Source organism: Nycticebus coucang, chromosome 20 (assembly GCF_027406575.1).
Source record: "Nycticebus coucang isolate mNycCou1 chromosome 20, mNycCou1.pri, whole genome shotgun sequence".
In the NCBI taxonomy this organism is placed as follows: Eukaryota; Metazoa; Chordata; class Mammalia; order Primates; family Lorisidae; genus Nycticebus; species Nycticebus coucang.
In genome coordinates, this window is record NC_069799.1 from 59,454,617 (window position 1) to 59,477,369 (window position 22,753).

Genomic DNA, 22,753 nt, shown 5'->3' on the forward strand with positions numbered 1-22,753 from the left:
GTAGAGTGCCATGGCATTACAGGTCACAGCAACCTCAAACACTTGGGCTTCAGCGATTCTCTTGCCTCAGCCTCCCAAGTAGCTGGGACTACAGGTGCCCGCCACAACGCCTGGCTATTTTTTGCAGTTGTTATTGTTATTTAGCAGGCCTGGGCTGGGCTCAAACCTGCCAGCTTCAGGGTATGTGGCCGGCGCCCTACTCACTGAGTTACGGGTGCTGAGGCCACTGAGGGTCTTAGAACGTATCTTCCAAGGATAAGGGGAGACTACTGTCCCTTCACAGTATGATGAATTCCAACTTTGTTTGTTTAAGGGCAAAGTATAATAAACCTGGATTAAAGAATAAATCCAGCTTCAGATAATGAGCTCAATTACGCAACTAGAAAATAATGCTTTTCCTTTGTCAGAGTCTCTCAGCTTCCGGCTAAGTTTTGCTAACATATTGTTACTTGTAAACTATATTTTGCACAACTCCCTTAGCAAGGACTATAAGAATTTAAGTTGGAGCTAGACCAAAACCACTTCAACAGAGGTCAGTATCAAATGCGAGCTCAAAAGTCAGACTGGGTTCAAATCCCAGTCATACCAGCTTGACCTGTGACAAATGGCTAAACATCCCTGATTCCTTATTTATTTACAAAAGACAGCTGCTATGAGGACTGAATTGGTTAATATGCCTGAGGATCTTACAGCAGGGTTTGGAACACTGTAAGTACCTGCCAGCTATTATTATTATGAGAGACAATCACTGTTGGTAGCAAGAGAAATCTCACCTGATTAAAACAAGTAACAGTTGAAGTGAGATTTCTTTTGAACCACTGACATGATACCTGAAGGTGAGGGAACATTTTCATTGTTTTTCACATAAAATAAATAACAAGTCCATGGACAAAAGGGGGGTTTTCCTCGAAACAGATTATTGAGAGAACTGCCAGGCCTTACCATCCATGCTGTCAGGAGGACACTTGTGACAGGAAACGTTGAAGGAGGCTTGAGTGCCCAGGAGGTGAGCAATGTCGACAACCTTGGCTGTATGAAATCAACATGACAAGAGTCACCCTTCATTCTTTTCTTTCTCTCAAAATGTGTATCCAACAAACCCAGAATCCCACCAATCCTAAGGGCTCTAACCTCAGAATCCGTCCACAATCATCTCTCCCCCATTCCCACACTGCCAGCACCATCTCCTTCCCAGTATGAAAGCAGTCTTCTTTTACTTATCTTTAAACCACAGTTGTAGAAACTCACTTGAGGGGCACAGTGGTTTGTATACTAGATCACTTGGATGAGGCAAATTGTGAGCAAGAATTATTGAGGCTTGCCTAAATATTAAGGCTGTTATCTCACTTTATTTATCGTAACATAGCTGACGTCTACATTATCCATAGCAGCTCAGGGTGTGATTCTACTTAGTTGCCACCTCAGTTACAAGAGGATTTCGATTTAATATTGTCAGCAAGGCACAGAGACAGTTAGCATGGTTAATTAAGATAAAGTTACAAGAATGGAGAAGCATGAATCCTATGTACTCAATTTTGATATGAGGACAATTAATGACAATTAAGGTCATGGGGGGGAGGAAAAACAGAGAGAGGGAAGAAGAGAGAGGGGTGGGGCCTTGGTGTGCGCCACACCTTTGGGGGCAAGACATGATTGCAAGAGGGACCTTACCTAACAATTGCAATCAGTGTAACCTGGCTTATTGTACCCTCAATGAATCCCCAACAATAAAAAAAAAAGAAAGAAAGAAAAGATAAAGTTATATCATTCTGTACACTTTTTTTACATTGAAAATGATTTTTAAAACTGCAAGTAACGAAGTGTAAATTTTTCTAGGCTATTTATGTAGTCAACAAATATGTCCCTGGACACCCCCCACACACACACCATGTGCCACATACTATGTTATCCACTGGGGAATCTGCTGGACTATAAGCTCCTGGAGGGTTTGGAGCAAACTGTCTTGTTTCTTGTTCATTTCTGTAACAGCCCTTTTTCCCTCAGAAAAAAATGTGTGCATTTTTCTCCGCCTTCAAATGCAGGGCTAAGTACTATGGGTTCTATCTCCAAATGACAAGTATATGGAGTCTGTCTCCAAAATATTCCTTCAATTTCCCACTTCCCACTTCTCTTCCACTTCACTGCCGAAACCCTGGTCTAAACTACCATCCTCTTTTGGCCCGGATGATTGCGTTTGCCTCCTATGTTGGTCTCTCTGTCCCTCTGCTATCTCTTGTGCATAATAGTCATAGTAATCTTTCCCTTTTTTTTTTTTTTGAGACAGAGTATCACTTTGTCACCCTTGGTAGAGTGCTGTAGCGTCACAGCTCACAGCAACCTCAAATTCTTGGGCTTAAGCGATTCTCTTGCCTTAGCCTCCCAAGGAACTGGACTACAGGCACCCACCACAACATCCGGCTATTTTTTGGTTGTAGTTGTCATTGTTGTTTGGCAGGCCCGGGCTGGATTCCAACTGGCCAGCTCCTGTGTATGTGGCTAGCGCCCTAGCTGCTGAGCTACAGGTGCGGAGCCAATCTTTCCTTTCTATTTATTTATTTTTTGAGACAGAGTCTCACTATGTCACCCTCGGTAGAGTGCTGTGGCGTCACAGCTCACAGCAACCTCAAACTCTTGGGCTTAAGAGATTCTCTTGCCTCAGCCTCCTGAGTAGCTGGGACTACAGGCACCCGCCACAATGCCCAGCTGTTTTTTGTGTGTTTTTTTTGGTTGCAGCTGTCATTGTTGTTTAGCAGGCCCGGGCTGGGCTTGAACCCACCAACCTCAGTGTATGTGGCTGGCGCCTTACTCACTGAGCTACAGGCACCAAGCCTAATCTTTCCTTTCCCTGGTAATCATTTAATGATTTTCCACTGCCCTGAGAAGAAAACCACAAAGCTTGAGAAGCAATGGCCTCCTTCTCTTTCTCTCCTGCTTCTACTTCCTCATCTTTTCTACATTCCACCCAGTCCAACTCTACCCACCTCCCAAACTCTGCTCCCGCCAGACCAGCGCCTTTCACCTTCTTGAACAAACCGAGCTGCTTTCAGGCCTCAGGTTCTTGGTCTGGAAAGCTCTCTCTGAGCTTCTTCTCATCCTTCAGTCTCCACCTTATCCACTTTTCTGAGCCTTTCCAGACCACCCTAACAGTGCAGACTTCTGGGTACCCTTTCACTTGACCCCTTTCCTTCCTTTAATGCATCTCCCTTATGGGTCTGTTACCCCCTCTAGACTGTAAGTCTCGTGGGGGCAGAGGTCGTGTGGGTGAGCTCGCCACACCGCCAGCGTGCAATGATTATTAGCAAATCATGAATGAGACAAATGAATGGATGAAGTCCAGACGGCATGCGTTTGGTCAAGCATTTTAAAAGGTTTACTTAAAAAAAAAAAAAAAAAGCCTAGTTCTTTAATGAAGTCCAGACGGCATGCGTTTGGTCAAGCATTTTAAAAGGTTTACTTAAAAAAAAAAAAAAAAAAAAAAAGCCTAGTTCTTTAAGGGATGACCCGGCAATTCCCAGCTCCCAACCCGGCCGCTCCGGCCCGGCGCTGTCTGGAGCTCGCCCTCACGGCCTCCCCATTTCAGATCGCGCCCACCCGACCCTCCGGGACTCCGCGCCTCTCGCAAACCTTCCCACAGGCACGCGAGGCTGTCCCGGATCCCACCGCCCGAGGGCTACCCATCCGCCTGGAACACGCGATTCTCACCTGGCACCGGTACCTCTTCCCGGTCTACGGCCGGACCCGCCAAAATTCCAACTGGACTCCGCCCCCTGAGCCTGACGTCAGACGCAGGCGGCTCTGGGGCCGCACTGATTGGCTACGTCATAGCTCTCGGAGTGGGGACAGAGCGAAACGCGGCCTGGGCGCCGAGCAATTTGATTGGTTTACGACATTGCGCGCCCTCTTTATTGGGGGCAAGGGAACTTCCGGTCGGGGAAGCCTCAGTCTCCTTCAGGTAAAATAGGGTGTCTGGCGCCTCTCAGTGCCGGAAAGTTTAAGTCTTCCTGTGCAGAACTTTTACCAGCGGTCCGAATTTAATTCGTGACGCTGAGCTGAGCCTCATTTTGTATTTCTGTGAGGTGGAGGGGACCGTGAATGCAGAGAAGCCCGGACGCTTACCCTAACCCGTCGCGCACGTCCCAGTCGCGGCTGCTGCCCTCACACCTTTCCTCTGGCTGTTGCATTCGACTGCGTGGTTTCCAAATATTGACCAAGGTACGTTGAGCAGCACTGTGCTAATTTGTGACACCAACTTTGGGGATGTAACCTCTGGCTTGGCGCGTCACCGTCTGTACACCGAGGGAAAGGCTAGATGACATTCTTTGACACAGTAACCACCGTTTTCAGAGTCATTCGTGCTTGGTAGATGTGCTGAAAATTATTTCCCAGGAGACCACATCATTCACAGAATATTTTTTCAATAAAATTCTGACCTCTTTTTTTTTTTTTTGAGTAATACATTTTTACCTTTATTATCTTTATTGTTTTTTTTTTTTTGGCGGGGGGGAACAATGTGCTGGTTTATATACAGTTTGAAATATTTTCATCACACTGGTTAACATAGCCATCACGGCATTTTCTTAGTTATTGTGTTAAGCCATTTATATTCTACACTTAGTAAATTTAACATGTACCCTTGTAAGATACACCTTAGGTGTGGTCCCACCAATTACCCTCCCTCCACCCATCCTCCCCCTCCCTCTCCCTTCCCTCTTCCCTTTCCCCTTCTTTTTGGGCTATAATTGGGTTATAGCTTTCATATGAAAGCTATAAATTGGTATTATAGTAGGGCTGAGTACGTTGGATACTTTTTATTCCATTCTTGAGATACTTTGCTAAGAAGAATATGTTCCAGCTCCATCCATGTAAACATGAAAGAGGTAAAGTCTCCATCCTTCTTTAAGGCTGCATGATATTCCATAGTATACATGTACCACAATTTATTAATCCATTCGTGGGTCGATGGGCACTTGGGCTTCTTCCATGACTTAGCAATTATGAATTCAGCTAAATAAACATTCTGGTACAAATATCTTTGTAATAATGTGGTTTTTGGTCTTCTGGATATATACTTAGTAGAGGAATTGTAGATCGAATGGCAGGTCTATTTTTAGATCTCTAAGTGATCTCCAAACATCTTTCCAAAAGGAACATATTAGTTTGCATCCCCACCAGCAGCATACAAGTGTTCGCTTTTCTCCATATCCACACCAACATCTCTGGTCTTGGGATTTTGTGGTGTGGGCTAATCTTACTGGAGTTAGATGATATCTCAAAGTAGTTTTGATTTGCATTTCTCTGATGATTAAGGATGATGAGCATTTTTCATATGTCTGTAGGCTGTGCGCCTGTCTTCTTCAGAGAAGTTTCTCTTCAAGTCCCTTGCCCAGCCTGAGATGGGATCACTTGTTCTTTTCTTGCTAATGCATTTGAGTTCTCTGTGGATTCTGGTTATTAAACCTTTTTCGGAGACATAACCTGCAAATATCTTCTCCCATTAAAATTCAGACCTCTTGATCTACTTACATTCTAAAAATAATGTTTGTATATGACACCAAGAACACAGTTTTAAAATGCAGAATGATACTTAGCTTCTACATAATACCAAAGAATTCAAAGCAAAAGTGGTTTTTAATGGGTGAAATGATCTTTTAACATAGCAGCTGTTCATGGATTCATTTCTGCTAGTCTCAGTTCCCAGTTGTCCCAAATTCAGCCTATTTTATTCTTTCTCCTCGCTCATCTCTCAGTTGCTCATAATGCAGAATCACTTAGTGTCTCTAACATCTTAAATCTCTCTCCCCTCTCACAGATACTGGGGGCGTCCTCTACTAATAGTGCACTTCATATAAGATGGTGTCTCTATCTACTGTGTGTACCTCTTCATTTTGAGAACAATTAAAATCAGATTTAGGATGACTGGAAAATAAGCAATCCTCATGCCATCTACATTGATTTTTTTCTGTGTTCTAATAGAATATTAGTGCACCATTTATGAGTTCAGTTTTATTATTTGAGCTAGTATATTGACCCAGGAATAGGAACAATACCACTTTTATTTTTATTTTATTTACTTATTGGAGACTGAGTCTTACTCTGTCATCCTGGGTTGAATGCCATGGCATCATAGCTCACAACAACTTCAAGCTCTTGGCCTCAAGTGATCCTCTGCCTCAGTTTTTCTATTTTTAGTAAAGACCAGGTCTCACTCTTGCTCAGTCTGGTCTCAAACTCCCGAGCTCAAGTGATCCATCTGCCTCAACCTCCCAGAGTACTAGGATTACAGGCATAAGCCACCATGCCCAGCCTTATTCTTATTTTTAACTTTTTTAGAGATTGAGACTCACTCTGTCACCCAGGCTAGAGTGCAGTAGTGTGATTATGGCTCACTATAACCTTGCACTCCTCACTCAAGAGATCCTCCTGCTTCAGCCTCCCAAATCGCTGGATTACAGATTCATGCCACCACACCCAGAAAACTTTAATTTTTTGTAGAGACAGGATCTCACTACATTGCTCAGGCTGGCATCAAGTGGTCCTCCCATCTCATCCTCCCACAGGGCTAGGTTTATAAGCATGAGCACTGCACCCAGCCCAACACCACTTTTGAGAATTGCTGGTGTTGAAAAATTCACAGTTGGGCTGTGTGTGTGGCTCAGTGAGTAGGGCGCGGGCCCCATATTCCAAAGGTGGCAGGTTCGAACCCGGTCCTTGCCAAACTGCAACAAAAAATAGCTGGGTGTTGTGACCGGTCGGTCCCTGTAATTCCAGCTACTCAGGAGGCTGAAGCAAGAGAATCGCCTAAGCCCAGGAGTTGGAGGTTGCTGTGAGCTGTGATGCCACAGCACTCTACTGAGGGCGACAAAGTGAGACTCTGTCTCTAAAAATAAATAAATAAATAAATAAAAATTCATAGTAATGAAGGAACTCTAGTAATCAAATTGAAGAAATATGTTTAAATGCAGTATCACATCTAGTTATAAAAAAGATTCATCTGAAATATTCTCATAGGCAATTCTTATATTCCAGAGCCTAGAGAAACATGAAAAGCTTCCCAATTCATTCTACAATGGTAAAATTTCTCTTCTAACAACAACGACAAAAAAAGACAGGAGTGGCATAAAATTGAAACTTTCATTATGAGTATAGATACACAAATGCTAAATAACATAATATTTATGTCATTTTGTACTAAGCTGAGTTTATCCTAGAAGTTAAAGTATGGTTAAACCTAAAAAAAAAAAAAGATTCATCATAGATTTACCCTTAGCAATTATGCAGAAATTCCTTGACCAATTCTGATTGGGATTCTGAAGTTCTTTCTTCACCTTGACATTCTAGATCCTCTTTGCAGCCAATTCCATGCAAGGAGTAAGAAACAGTACCAATTTAAGCCTTCAAACCTTGAGTGAAGAAGCTCACAGCTATCTCCAACTCTTGGGCTCAAGCAATCCTCTTGCCTCAGCCTGCAAAATAGCTGGGACTGTACACACCCGCCACCATGCCCGGCTAGTCTTTCTGTTTTTAGTAGAGATGGGTCGCACTCTTGCTCAAGCTGGACTGAAACTCCTGAGCTCAAGCAATCCACCCTCCTCAGCCTTCCAGAGTGCCAGGATTATAGGTGTGGTTGGTGGTGGCTGGGGGGTGGGGGTGGTGAATGGAGCTTGGCTGGCGGGGCTGTCCCCACATTTGGGGAGGAGGCCAGCAAGTGGCAGCACAGAACTGAACCCACATAGGAAGAGTAGCAGGTTTGTGGGGCTGGAGCCTGCTGCTCCATAAGCTGCCATGTTTTCACTGTGGAACTTTTAGGAGCTTGCTATTATAGCTTTAAACTTTAAAATTTTACACATACAGTATGTAGGACCATGTTTGTAAGTCTTGCCTTGGGTTTTTTTTCCAGGGTAAGAGGTGGATCTGTAGGAAAATGAGGGCACAGAACGCCAAGGATGGAGTGTGGTAGGAAAGAAGTGGCAAACGTCCATGCTGCAGAAATGCAACGCCTTTGGAAGTCTGATCTCTGAACCAGCAGCATCAGCGTCGCTGGGAACTTGTTAGAAACCACACGCTGGGCCTCATGCCAGACTCACTGAGTGAGTGACTATGGGGTGGGACCCAGCATTCTCTGTTCAGAGAATTATTTTCTTTATATATTATCTTTGTAATTATTTCATCTCTCTATAGCAGTGGCTCTGAAACTTTATAGAGTGCCTCAGAATCACTGGGAGGGCCTTTCAAAATGTGTCACAAAACAAGAAAGGGATACAGGCAGGAGAGAGGGAAAGCTTAGTTGGCCTCAAGCCTCCTTCCCCAGAATGCCACTGGCCCTGTTGCTAAGCACCTCCTGCTGACACGAGGGAAGTTCCTCACTCCCCATATTCAGTGACCCTGTCTTACAGACTGCATTTCTCATTTCTTGAACCCATCCTTTCTCCTACATCTTCACTATGGAGACTGTTTTTAAAAAATTTTTTGAGATGGGGGTCTCCCTATGTTGCCCAGGCTGGTCTCAAATTCCTGGATCACCAAGTGATCCTCCTACCTCAGCCTCCTGAGTAGCTGAATCTACTGTGAACTACTGTGCTTGGCTTGGACCCTCTTTAGGCATCCTCCTCTTGACTTTTTTTTCTTTTTTTGACTTTTAATAGGTCTAATTTCAATTTTATCCACCTCCGAAGCCATTTCTCTTGTTGCTTCCATTTACAACAAAATCTTGGCATGGCTTTTCCCTGATTAAAATCTGTTTATAGCTTCTCAGTTCCTATGAATTCCACACTTCCCACCATTCAAGTACTTTACTTAGAGGCCCTATTCCTTATTTCCCACTAACCTCAACTCTTTGTCTATCTGTGCTCCATCAGCTTTTCTTCCAGCCATATTGAACTCTTCCCTTTTCCTCAAATATTCCAGGCTCTAGCATGTCTTGGAGCCTTTGTGCCTGCAGATCTCTCTGCTTGAAATGCCTTTGGCCAAGTGGCCAGCTCCAATGACTGGTCGAGTCCTACTCATGCAGCGAAGCACAGTCCAGGAGCCCCTTCTTTGTGAAGGTCTTCTGGACGCCCTGGGCTAAGCATTGGTGCTTCCTAGAGTTCCAGACCACATGGAGCTTTCCACAACGCCCCCTATCGTTTATGACTTCTGCTGCTGCTTACCACAATGTGAGCATCTAAAGAGAAAGGAACTGTGTGTTATTCATTCTCCCACCTCTTCCTCTGAATTCTCTCCTGCTGTTTGGCGTGTACACGATAAATGTTTATAGAAAGAAAAAAATGAATAGTGTATTTGCTCCTTAATAAGCTACTTAGCATTTTTGGGATTACCTTTTTTCGTGTAAGTTGCTGATAAAAGCATTTCCTGGATTAGAGGATCTTAGGGAGGATCAAATGAGAATTTCTAATGCATTTTCGCACATCTGTTACCAGCCACAGACATGTATTGCCTTTCGTGTAGAGGTGTTGGACAAAGACATGTCTATAAGCTAGGAATTTACAGTCTAATATGGGAGATATGACATAGGCATAAAAGATAAATAACACAGGTGACTACCAATGAGCACCAACATACAGAGGAGAAGCGGCAAGGATGTAGGAGGATTTAATTGTGTGGAGGATGATGAACACCAGGTCAAGAGCTTTATTTTATAAGCAAGAAAGCTTACATATTTGAGCAATTGGGAGAAGAGGGTGGACGTGCGGAGGCAAGGTGTGGCTGAGCACTCAGGCTGGAGTTCCGACTGCATGATTCCAACTGCCACCAACAGCATTATCCTGTGTATCCTTGGGTGACCTACTTAAATTCTCAGTGCCTCAACTTACTCCTCTGCAAACAGAGATAGTAATAGTTATGTCACAGGACACGTGAGGATTAAATGTGAAAACATGCATGGTGTGCCTGGCTTATGTAAGCATTAAACATGTATTTATTTATATTCTTACTGCTCTATAAGGAAGACTGCTTAGGAAGATCAAACTAACAAAGATGGGTGCTCAGGAACTGAGTACACAAGAGACTGAAGGCAGAAAAGCTCGTCAGATGGTCATGGCAATCCCAGACTAGGAGCCTTGAGGGAAGGGACAAATGGGCAACTATTACCCATATGAAAGAAAACCTGTCTGCTTTGGTAACTGACCAGAGGAAAGTGATCTAGGTAGCAGAGGATGACAGCCAGGTTGGCAATGCCTGAGAATCTAGCAGAATCATAGATAGCCCAGAAGTTTCAAAGAGGGACCTGCTTTGGGCCAGGCAGAGGTGATGAGTGAGGTCCAAGATGGTGGTGTGGAGGTTTCAACAGGTTCCTTTAGATTTAGGGCCAAAGCCAGGGGGATGTATCAGGGCTTACTGATTTGGGGTGTTGGATCAGTAAATGTAGATAAGTTCTCTAAGTAGAGATTATAGAAGCAGTGTATCTTTGAATGTGTTTACCCGGTTAATGTACCAGATGGTTAAAGCAATGCTTCCAACTTTAGGCCCAGCAGAAGGCAGTGCTGTTACAAGTCAGAACTATTGGGAGTCTGTGAACCACCACCACCTCTTTGCCAGCATCTGTGTATGTCTTACTGCACGTTTTCCATGCTGTGTGGTGCAGAACTCTCTTGGCACGGGTGTCCAACCTTTTTTCTTTTCTGCCATACATTGGAAGAAAAAGATTGTCTTGGGTCACACATTAAATACACAAATACTAGCGACAGCTGATGAGCAAAAAAAAAAAAAAAAAAAGGTCTGGGCATACTTTGTGTGATACTTGACACCGTAGATAAACAAAACAGTCCCCACATAATCTGCATGTGGCCCATGAGCTGCAAGTTGAACACCCCCAAACTGGAACTTGTCCAATTGACTGAACAAAGACCATGTACTAAGAAAAATGTTATCCTTATTCAGGGACAGCTCTCTACTTAGGGATAAGCAGCACTCCCAAGAAACAAGAAAACTCAATTCTTTAATTTTCTTTTCTTTTCTTTTTTTTTAGAGACAGAGTCTCACTTTGCCACCCTCAGTAGAGTGCTGTGGTGTCACAGCTCACAGCAACCTCCAGCTCTTGGGCTTAGGTGACTCTTGCCTCAGCCTCCCAAGTAGCTGGGACTACAGGTGCCCACAACACCTGGCTATTTTTGGTTGCAGTTTGGCTGGGGCCGGCTTTGAACTGCCACCCTTGGTATATGGGGCCAGCGCCCTACTCACTGAGCCACAGGCACTACCCTTCTTTTTTTTTTTTTTTTTTTTTTTTTTGAGACAGAGTCTCACTTTGTTGCCCTGGGTAGAGTGCCCTGTTGTCACAGCTCACAGCAACCTCAAACTCTTGGGCTCAAGCGATTCTCCACACTTGATCTTAGCCCAAAGGCCAAGAAGCGATGGCTCAAGTGATTCTCTTGCCTCAGCCTCCCCAGTAGCTGAGATTACAGGTGCCCGCCACAACATCTGGCTATTTTTAGAGAGGGGGTCTTACTCTTGCTCAGGCTGGTCTTGAACCCATGAGTTGAGGTAATCCACCCACCTCAGGCTCCCAGAGTTCTAGGATTACAGGTGTGAACCGCCTTGCCTGGTTGCAATTTCTTTAATTTTCATAAAAGAATATTGTCTTTGTTGCCCAAACAGATGTCTGTTGCTCTTCAACCAATCCAATAAAGGTTACTTTATTTTTTTTTGAGACAAAGTTTCACTTTCTTGCCCCCAGTAGAGTGCTGTGGCATCATAGGTCACAGCAACCTCAAGCTCTTGGGCTTGAGAGATCCTCTTACCTCTGCCTCCCAAGTAGTTGGGACTACAGGCACCTGCCACAATGCCTGGCTATTTTTTAGAGCCAGGGTCTTGCTCATGCTCAGGCTGGTCTTGAACTCCTGAGCTCAAGGGATCCACCTGCCTCAGCCTCCCAGAGTGCTAGGATTACACCGTAAGCCACTGCACCCGGCCCTCAGAGGTTACTTTAAATGACAGTGTAGTTCCCTCCACTGAGTTACCTCAGCTGATGTTTTGCAAAGGAAAGCCAATAAAAATGTCTAGCTTTGGTGGTTTTCATTAATTCATAACAATGTTTCACACTTTTCTTCCTGGGTTTTGCTGGATTAATAACTATAATATATATTTTATATGTATGAATAACCCCCTGATTATAGTTTCATATATTTCAAGGAGAAAATTGCTGCATAAATTTATCAGCTCATTGAGGAGTTCCTTAATCAGTACATTTTGTATTACATTTTACATGTTTGCTGTTGCTCAGCTATAAAAATTACTCAATAGTGACTAACGTTTTCATAGGAAGAGTACAATTGTTATTTCAATAATTTTTAAAATGATGAACTGTGTGTGTCAAAGGATGCCAAAGAAGATGCTAAGATTAGACTTATTTATCTGCCTTTCATAGCAAAATAGTTTTGCTACCTTTTGTTTCATTAAAACGTGAGTATTAACCCATAGACTTGATTTCTGTTATACTCAAAAGCTGCAACTAAGTGTCATATCTGCTGTCCATTCCCCTGAAATTAATAACAGTATAATAAACTCTATATTTCATTAAAAATAATCCAAGTTAGCTCTTTTATCATGTCTCAGATGGAAATGTTAATCTTCACAATAATCTTGATTTTCTGATGCACACAATGAATTTCAGATGTGCTCATATTAATCTTATAGTTTAAAAGTTATGTTTCCATTAAAAATAGACTTTTTTAGAGAAGCTTTAGGACTACAGAAAAATTGAGCAGAAAGAACACAGAGTTCCCATATGCTCCTTCCACAGTTTCCCTTTTTTTTTTTTTTTTTTGTAGAGACAGAGTTTCACTTTATGGCCCTAGGTAGAGTGCCATGGCATCACACAGCTCACAGCAACCTCCAACTCCTGGGCTTAAGCGATTCTCTTGCCTCAGCCTCCCAAGCAGCTGGGACTACAGGTGCCCGCCACAACACCCAGCTATTTTTTTGTTGCAGTTTGGCCAAGGCTGGGCTTAAACCCGCCACCCTCGGTATATGGGGCCGGCACCCTACCAACTGAGCCACAGGTGCCGCCCAGTTTCCCCTTTTTATTAACATCTTGCATTAGTGTAAGACATTTGCCATGACTGATAAACCAGTAATGAATACATTAACTATAGTCCATAGTTTATTAGATCACACTCTTTTTTGTGCAGTTCTATGGGTTTTGACAAATGCATTCATCATTACAGTACCATACAGAATAGTGTCACTGCTCTAAAAATCTCCTGTGCCACGCCTCTTCATCCTCCCTTTCCTCAGTACTTGGCAACTATCTCCCAGAATGTCATACAGTTGGAATCACACAGCAGGTAGCCTTTGCAGAATGGCTTCTTTCACTTAGCAATATGCATTTAAGTTTCCTCCATAGTTTTTCTTTTTCTTTTTTGAGACAGGGGCTTGCTTTGTTACCCAGGCTAGAGTGCAATGGTGTCATCATAGCTCACTGCAACCTTGAACTGCCAGCCTTGGTCTCCTGAGTAACTGAGGCCAGCAGCGTACACCATCACATCCCCCCAAAAGATACCATTTTTTATTTTTTGTCGTCCCAGTGTCTCTCTCTCTTGCTCAGGCTGGTTTTAAACTGCTGGCCTCCAGTAGTCCTCTCACCTCAACCTCTTAAAATGTTGGGATGACAGGCATGAGCCACTGCACCTGGTCCCTCTATGGTTTTTTTTTTTTGTGTGTGTGTGTGTGTCCTGCTAGCTCATTTCTTTTTATTGCTGAGTAATATTCCATTGTATGGATGTATCACAGTTCACCCATTGAAGGACATCTTGGTTGCTTCCAAGTTCTGACAATCATAAATAAAGCCACCATACATATTCATGTGCAGGTTTTGTGCAGATACAAATTTTCAACTGATGAGTAAAACCAAGGAGTGAGCTTGCTGGGTTATATGCTAAGACTATACTGAGTTTTTAAAGAAACTGCCAAACTGTCTTCCACTCTGCACCACTCTGCATTCCCACCAGCAATGAATGAGAATTCTAGTTGCTTCACAGCCTCAGCGTCCCGTGTCATCAGTGTTGTGAATTTCGGCCATTACAATAGGTGTGTAGTAGTGTCTCACTACTGTTTCAATTAGCAGTTGATCATCTTTCCACAGGCTTCTTTTCTACTGTACATATTCTTTGGTGGGGTATATGTTCAGGTTTTTTGCCCGTTTTTTAATTGAGTTGTTTTCTTATTATCAAATTTTGAGAGTCGATTGTGTATTTTGGATACCAGTCCTTTATCAGATACGTGTTCTGTAAAGGTGTTCTCTGAGTCCTCTAGACCAGAGGTAAGGTCTGTGTCTATATTCTCTCTCCTTTTCTTTTTCATGGGGTTCAGTTGTTCCAGAACCATTTATTGAAGATCCTCCTCCATTGAATCACATTAGTTCTTTTGTTAAGGATCCGGTTATGTATTTGTGTTTGTGTGGGTCCATTTGTGGGCTCACTATTCTTTCCATAAATCTATTTGTCCCTTTGCCGAGGCCATGCTGTCGTGATAACTGTAGCTTTATGGTAAGTCTTCAAGTTGGTAGTGCCAGTCTTCCAACTTTGTTCTCCTTCAATATTGTGTTGGCTACTTTAGGTCTTTTGCTTTTCCATATAAACTTTAGAATCAGTTTGTTGATAACCACAAAGTCCCTTTGTTGGGATTTTGATTGTGATTATACTGAATCTACAGATTGATTTGGAAGAGCTGACATCTTAAAGATAGTGAGTCTTCCCAGCCATGAACATACAATATCTGTCCACTTATTAGGTCTTCTTTATTTCATCAAAGTTTTGTAGTTCTCATATATAGGTTGTACATATTAGACAAGTATTTCATTTTTTGGTGCTAGTATAAGTGGTTCTGTGTTTTTGAATCTGAATTGACAATTTTTCATTGCTGGTGTACTGACATTGGTGACTTGTATCTTTTTTCTTGGGTGACGTGGCTAGATGTTTGTACATTTTATTGATCATTTCAAAGAACCAGCCTCTAGTTTTGATTTTTCTCTATTGATTTCCTGAATTAAATTTCATTAATTTATGCTCTAATTTTTATTATTTTTCTTCTACATATTTTGCTATTCTATCTTTACTTTCCTTAGCAGAAACTTGTATTGTTAATTTTAGTCTCTTTTCTTTTCTATGCATTGAATGCCACAAATTTTCCTCTCATCATTTCTTTCTCTGTGTTCCACAAATTTTCTATTTTCCACAAAGGTTCTATTTTCATTGAGTTTAAAATATCTAGCTGGGCACGGTCAGTCACACCTGTAAGCCTAGCACTCTGGGAGGCTGAGGCAGGTGGATCCCCTGAGTGTATGAGTTTGAGACCAACTTGAACAAGAGTGAGACCCCATTTCTAAAAATAGCTGGGTGTTGTGATGCGTGCCTGTAGTCCCAGCTACTTGGGAGGCTGAGGCAAGAGAATCTTGTGAGCCCAAAAGTTGGAGGTTGCTGTGAGCTTCAATACCACAGCACTCTACTGAGGGTGACAAAGTGAGACTCTGTCTCAAACAAAAAACAAATAAGAGTTGGTTTTTTTAAAAGATTAACAAAACTGACAAACATTTAGCTAAACTAAGAAAAAGAGAAAAAACTCCAATAAAATCAGAAATGAAAGAGGAGACAATTGATTACAATTGATGCCACAGAAAAAAGAATTACAAGAGGCTACTACAAACCATTATACATAACAACTTGGATACCTTACAAGAAATGGATAAATTTCTAGAAACATACAACCTAACAAGACTGAATCATGACAATTCCCAGAAAATCTGAACAGACACATAAATAGTAAAGAGATTAAATCAATGACAAAAAAAACCCTGCCAAGAAAGAAAAACCCAGGTGCTAGGTGCAGTGGCTTACACCTGTAATTGCAGCACTTTGGGAGGCAAGAAATTGGGCCTTTTTTGTTGCTTGTACTTTGGGTGTCGTATCAAAGAAATCAATGCCAAGACTGAAGTGATGGGTTTTCCCATAGGGTTTTTATAGTTTTAGGTCATACCTTTAAGTCTTTAATCCATTTTACCATTTTGAGTTTAGACAACTCACAGCACAAGCAATAAAAGCAAAAACAGACAAATGGAACTATATCAAACTAAAAAATTTCTGCTCAGCAAAGAAAACAGTCAATACAGTGAAAAGACAACCTATAGAATGGGTAAAAGTAAGTTTATCTGCAGTCCATATAATAAGTAAGGGGGTAATATCCAAGATATGTAAGGAACTCCTACAATGTAATAGCAAGAAAACCAATTATTAATAAAATGTGGGCAAAGTACCTGAATAGACATTTCTCAAAAGAAGACGTATAAATGGCCAAAAGGAATGTGAAGAGACACTCAGCACCACTTATCATATGCAGGAAATGCATATCAAAACTGTAAGATACCACCTGTCCTGTTGGGAGAGCCATCATTGGGAAAGCAGAAATAGCAAGTGCTGGCAGAGATGTGGAGAAACTTGAACCCTTGGGCACTGCTGGGAGGAATGTGAAATGGTGCAGCTGCTACAGAACACAGAGGTTCCTCAAAAATTAAAAGTAGAGCCATCATATAATCCAGAAATCCCATGTCTGGGTGTTTCTCCAAAGTAATTGTGAAGGCATCTTGATGAGCTATTTGCAATCCCACAGTCACTGCAGCATTATTTACAATAGCCAAGAGGTGGAAACCCCTAAGTGTCCACTGACAGATGAATGGACAAAGAAGATGTAGTGTGTGTATAATATTACTTAGTGGAATATTATTCAATTTTTTTTTTTTTTTTTTTTTTTTGGCCGGGGCTGGGTTTGAACCCACCACCTCCGGCATATGGGACCAGCGCCCTACTCCTTGAGCCACAGGCGCCACCCAAAATTTTTTTTTTTTTTTTTTGTAGAGACAGAGTCTCACCTTACCGCCTTCAGTAGAGTGCCATGATGTACACAGGACTCACAGCAACCTCTAGCTCTTGGGCTTCCGCGATTCTCCTGCCTCAGCCTCCCAAGCAGCTGGGATTACAGGCGCCCACCACAACGCCCGGCTATTTTTTGGTTGCAGTTCAGCCGGGGCTGGGTTTGAACCCGCCACCCTCGGTATATGGGGCTGGCGCCTTACTCACTGAGCCACAGGGTGGCTCACGGAATATTATTCAATTTTAAAAAGGAAAAAAATCCTGTCATGTGACAGGATGGATAAACTTGTAATAAATTATGTTCAGTGAAATAAGCAGTTATAGAAGGAAAAATAACGCATGATTTCTCTTATATAAGGTATCTAAAGTAGTCAGCTCATAGAAGCGGCAAGTAAAATAGTGGTTGCCAGGGGATGGGAGTGGGGAAAACTGGAGCTGCTGCATTCGGAGGGTGTAAAGTTTCAGTCTTGTAGATGAGAAAGTTGTGGAGATCTGTAGAATAACATACATATAGTTAATACTGTACCATAAGCTCATTTCTTAAGATGGTAGAATCTCATTTTATGTGTTTTTATCGCATAAACAGAAAATATTCCCATGGATGTGAAGTCATTCGGTCCCATGAGACGACAAACTCAATAAATTAGATAAGACATGCGCACAATTCACAAGCTATTTATCAGTAGCTATTGGTCACAGCTGGTTAAGTTGTTATTTCAGAGTCTGGATCTGCTGAATACTTCTACTTGACCAAACTGAAAGGATATCCCCAATAAAATGTGAAACAGCTTGGTTTGCCTCTCTAGTTAGGATGCTATAGAAATCTATTTTCTCCAATATAAAATGGCAGGGGAAAAATTTACATTAGAAACTACAAAAATAAATCAAAAGCAAAACTTCCACAGTTTTATAGAAATGTCCTTAACAAATATTCTCCCTGGGGGAGGCAGTGGGGGAATGTTTTGATCCAAATTACTGTTGAATTTGTGCAGTATTCTCTTGGCATGAAGATACTAACTATTTTGGTTCCTGTACAAGAGAGAGTGTCTGTGTGTTTGTCCATAAGAGATTTTTATGCCAAATACAAACAAAGGTGATCTTTTAATTTTTTCTTAAACATTTAGTACCCAGACTCATAAAGACATTGTTTACATCTATGGTTGGCCCTGTCTTGGAAAATTGTAGGTTTATAAAATATAGCAAATCCCTATCTATTTACCTCCTTAAAAAGAACAACTTCACCTTCAAACAACATATATTATTCTCCAGTAAAGGGATTTGCTCCTGTTCATAGCATTAATGAAATATATATGCCGAAGTATTAAGCTTATATTAAACTGAGTGAGCTTAATACAGAAAATACAATTATGAAATTAATCGTGTGTGAACAATGTAAAAGATTCATAAGCTATATTTTATTATGTAATAACTATTTCTGGTGATTATGAAGATAAAACCTAATCCAGGAAGGAAATGAATAGAAAGTTGTTCTTTTTAGAAAATTAGAGACTATCTACTGAACAAGTCCATATACCAATAAGAATGACCATGACTTCTTTACATTATGGATGGTTATGGGAAATCCAGTGAACCTAATGTTATCCACTTCACAGGTGCCAATGCTTTCTCACTTGTCCAGAATTAAGCGAAAGCTCACAGTGCTAGCATGAAAAGAGTCGTGTCACAGCTTTGGTATAATTACTGTGGGTGAAATAAAACTGCAGCATACACACAAACACATAACCCCAAATAGATCCATTTTAAATGGATGAAATAATAATATAATTTATTTTAAAAAGTACTTCAAAGACATTTTTCTTGATTAAATCTGTGACTACTCCATTTTCCCTGCCTCCGTTAAAGGTTCTTAAAATTTATCCATGAAGTTTCTTCCATGTGATTACATGAATTCTGTCACATGATGTCACATGCTTGTTAAATTCATGAGCAGTGCAGTTACTTGCATAAACCAAACATAGAAAGTACTGAGGTTATTATCAGAAGGGTGGTAGTTAAGGATTCTATCTTGCAAGTTTATGCATTTCCATAAGAAGTGTTCTACTTAGAACAGGTACAATTTCTTTCTCCTAAAACAAGCGTAATGAGGCAAAGTATTTGAGTGAACACAAACAACACAAAAGTACAACTCTTGGAAGAAAAAATCAGACATTTACCAACAGTTCTGGGGAGATGAAACATGGACGCTTAAATGATGCAATCCATCACATGAATCTGTAATGTGTCTATATCAGGCAGGACTTCTCCACATTTGGGGCAAGAATGAATCGGAATATTCTGTTGTTGTGGTTGGTGCCAGTTCCTGTCCTCAGTTCCTGGGATAAGCATGAAATAAAAGGTCATTCTGTCAGTTCCCTTTTGTATGCAGTTTTGCTTGCTTAAGAATAGATGGTTAGGCTTGGCGCCGGTAGCTCAGCTGCTAGGGCGCCAGCCACATACACCAGAGCTGGCGGGTTCGAATCCAGCCCAGGCCTGCCAAACAACAATGACAACTACAACCAATAAATAGCCAGACATTGAGGCGGGTGCCTGTATTCCCAGCTACTTGGGAGGCTGAGGCAAGAGAATGGCTTAAGCCCAAGAGTTTGAGGTTGCTGTGAGCTGTGATGCCACGCACTCTACCAAGAGCGACATAATGAGGCTGTCTCAAAGAAAAAAGAAAGAATAGATGAGTAATTTTAACATTAGTTAAACTTTGTCATCAGTATGTCATGGGAGATGAACACAGGTGTCTGCACACAGTGAAAATCTCCTAAATGGCATACCTGCTTCCCTATTAAACTCTATTCCAGGTTCTAGGTATGTAAAAATACATAGTTCAGTTCTAGGTATAGGGCAATACATGTTATTAAACTAGAATACTGAGCTAGGTGCAGTGGCTCACACCTATAATCTTACCACTTTTGGAGGATCAGGTGGGAGGTCTGCCTGAGGTGAGGAGCTCAAGACCAGCCTGGGCATAGCAATACCCTATCTCTACAAAAAATTAGAAAAATCAGCTAGGCTTGGTAGCATACCTATAGTCCCAGATACTTATGAGACCAAGGCAGGAGGATCTCTTAAACTTAGGAATTTGAGGCTGCTTCGAGCTATGATGACACCACTGCACTCCAGCCCTTGTCTCAAAAAAAGCAAACAAAAACCCAAAATGCACCCTCCTCCCCCAGAACATTGGAAGAGAAGAAGAGACAAATGAGGTTATAAGCTGAAGAGGAAGAGAATGTAGAGAAGGCAAACAGCCCCGAGAGATTTCCTAGGACAGAATGCGCCTGCTCAGAAGCAGAGACAACAATCTCATTTTTCAGCAGAGGCTTTTGAGACCCCCAGGAAGTGCAAGAGACTCTGCTGTGTGCTGGTAGACAGATGTGGCATGGAATCCATGCTGTGTGCTGGTAGACAGATGTGGCATGGAATCCATGCTGTGTGCTGGTAGACAGATGTGGCATGGAATCCAGGCTGTGTGCTGGTAGACAGATGTGGCATGGAATCCAGGCTGTGTGCTGGTAGACAGATGTGGCATGGAATCCAGGCTGTGTGCTGGTAGACAGATGTGGCATGGAATCCATGCTGTGTGCTGGTAGACAGATGTGGCATGGAATCCAGGCTGTGTGCTGGTAGACAGATGTGGCATGGAATCCAGGCTGTGTGCTGGTAGACAGATGTGGCATGGAATCCATGCTGTGTGCTGGTAGACAGATGTGGCATGGAATCCATGCTGTGTGCTGGTAGACAGATGTGGCATGGAATCCAGGCTGTGTGCTGGTAGACAGATGTGGCATGGAATCCATGCTGTGTGCTGGTAGACAGATGTGGCATGGAATCCATGCTGTGTGCTGGTAGACAGATGTGGCATGGAATCCAGGCTGTGTGCTGGTAGACAGATGTGGCATGGAATCCATGCTGTGTGCTGGTAGACAGATGTGGCATGGAATCCATGCTGTGTGCTGGTAGACAGATGTGGCATGGAATCCAGGCTGTGTGCTGGTAGACAGATGTGGCATGGAATCCATGCTGTGTGCTGGTAGACAGATGTGGCATGGAATCCATGCTGTGTGCTGGTAGACAGATGTGGCATGGAATCCAGGCTGTGTGCTGGTAGACAGATGTGGCATGGAATCCATGCTGTGTGCTGGTAGACAGATGTGGCATGGAATCCATGCTGTGTGCTGGTAGACAGATGTGGCATGGAATCCTGGCTGTGTGCTGGTAGACAGATGTGGCATGGAATCCATGCTGTGTGCTGGTAGACAGATGTGGCATGGAATCCATGCTGTGTGCTGGTAGACAGATGTGGCATGGAATCCAGGCTGTGTGCTGGTAGACAGATGTGGCATGGAATCCATGCTGTGTGCTGGTAGACAGATGTGGCATGGAATCCAGGCTGTGTGCTGGTAGACAGATGTGGCATGGAATCCATGCTGTGTGCTGGTAGACAGATGTGGCATGGAATCCAGGCTGTGTGCTGGTAGACAGATGTGGCATGGAATCCATGCTGTGTGCTGGTAGACAGATGTGGCATGGAATCCATGCTGTGTGCTGGTAGACAGATGTGGCATGGAATCCAGGCTGTGTGCTGGTAGACAGATGTGGCATGGAATCCATGCTGTGTGCTGGTAGACAGATGTGGCATGGAATCCATGCTGTGTGCTGGTAGACAGATGTGGCATGGAATCCAGGCTGTGTGCTGGTAGACAGATGTGGCATGGAATCCAGGCTGTGTGCTGGTAGACAGATGTGGCATGGAATCCATGCTGTGTGCTGGTAGACAGATGTGGCATGGAATCCAGGCTGTGTGCTGGTAGACAGATGTGGCATGGAATCCAGGCTGTGTGCTGGTAGACAGATGTGGCATGGAATCCATGCTGTGTGCTGGTAGACAGATGTGGCATGGAATCCATGCTGTGTGCTGGTAGACAGATGTGGCATGGAATCCAGGCTGTGTGCTGGTAGACAGATGTGGCATGGAATCCAGGCTGTGTGCTGGTAGACAGATGTGGCATGGAATCCATGCTGTGTGCTGGTAGACAGATGTGGCATGGAATCCATGCTGTGTGCTGGTAGACAGATGTGGCATGGAATCCAGGCTGTGTGCTGGTAGACAGATGTGGCATGGAATCCAGGCTGTGTGCTGGTAGACAGATGTGGCATGGAATCCAGGCTGTGTGCTGGTAGACAGATGTGGCATGGAATCCAGGCTGTGTGCTGGTAGACAGATGTGGCATGGAATCCAGGCTGTGTGCTGGTAGACAGATGTGGCATGGAATCCAGGCTGTGTGCTGGTAGACAGATGTGGCATGGAATCCAGGCTGTGTGCTGGTAGACAGATGTGGCATGGAATCCAGGCTGTGTGCTGGTAGACAGATGTGGCATGGAATCCAGGCTGTGTGCTGGTAGACAGATGTGGCATGGAATCCATGCTGTGTGCTGGTAGACAGATGTGGCATGGAACCCAGGAAAGAAGTGGCAGTGGCTGCGGGCAAGGTGAAGTGTTAGGTACAGGAGGGCTCAGCAGGAGTCAGAGAAGGTCCTGGCTCAGGCCTCCTCTGTGAAGAAGGGCCTCCTGGATGAAACTAATTAGATCGAGAGGAGTCTCAACAACAAACAGGAGTCATCCAAGTAAAGTGAGTGAAGGGAAGCCCCTGAAGGACGCTTGCTGTCATATCCCCAGTTTTGGAGCTGTGCTCAGGGTTCAATAAATTAGAGAACGTCTGAAAGAAGCCCTGAGGGTGGGCACGTCCCCTGTGTACAAAACGTGATCAATGCGGGGGAAATGACGTCTGGCTCCCAGGCTTCTCCCTGATCTGAACTTTCTGCACCCTTGCAGACCTCTGCCTAGACTTTGGTTCAGCCCTCAATATGTTTGTTTTTGCAGGTAACCTTTA

At 43.1% G+C, this 22,753-nt stretch overlaps 2 protein-coding genes and 1 long non-coding RNA gene across 13 annotated transcripts in view; 1 reads left to right on the forward strand and 2 right to left on the reverse strand.

Moving 5' to 3' along the window:
* MCM10 (minichromosome maintenance 10 replication initiation factor) overlaps positions 1-3,760 on the reverse strand; it is a 34,422-nt gene extending 30,662 nt beyond the window's left edge. For 2 of the 3 annotated variants that reach the window (XM_053573233.1, XM_053573231.1), the window contains exons 1-2: positions 3,703-3,760; positions 943-1,029 (exon numbers count right to left, since the gene is read on the reverse strand). In XM_053573233.1, coding sequence (XP_053429208.1) covers positions 943-949 — 7 coding nt within the window. In that variant the 5' untranslated portion in view covers positions 950-1,029; positions 3,703-3,760. Of the gene's footprint in view, positions 1-942; positions 1,030-3,624; positions 3,644-3,702 lie in introns of those variants that run through there. The other variant, XM_053573232.1, reaches the window with a different exon arrangement.
* Positions 3,761-3,926: 166 nt separating this feature from the next.
* Positions 3,927-22,753, forward strand: part of LOC128572426 (uncharacterized) — a 47,164-nt gene continuing 28,337 nt past the window's right edge. For 4 of the 6 annotated variants that reach the window (XR_008376204.1, XR_008376209.1, XR_008376207.1 and 1 more), the window contains exon 1: positions 3,959-4,212. This is a non-coding gene — a long non-coding RNA (uncharacterized LOC128572426). The other 2 variants (XR_008376206.1, XR_008376205.1) reach the window with 2 other exon arrangements.
* Positions 13,072-22,753, reverse strand: part of OPTN (optineurin) — a 50,374-nt gene continuing 40,692 nt past the window's right edge. For 3 of the 4 annotated variants that reach the window (XM_053572455.1, XM_053572452.1, XM_053572454.1), the window contains exon 14: positions 19,003-19,186. In XM_053572455.1, the coding sequence (XP_053428430.1) occupies positions 19,059-19,186 (128 nt within the window). In that variant the 3' untranslated portion in view covers positions 19,003-19,058. Of the gene's footprint in view, positions 17,346-19,002; positions 19,187-22,753 lie in introns of those variants that run through there. The other variant, XM_053572453.1, reaches the window with a different exon arrangement.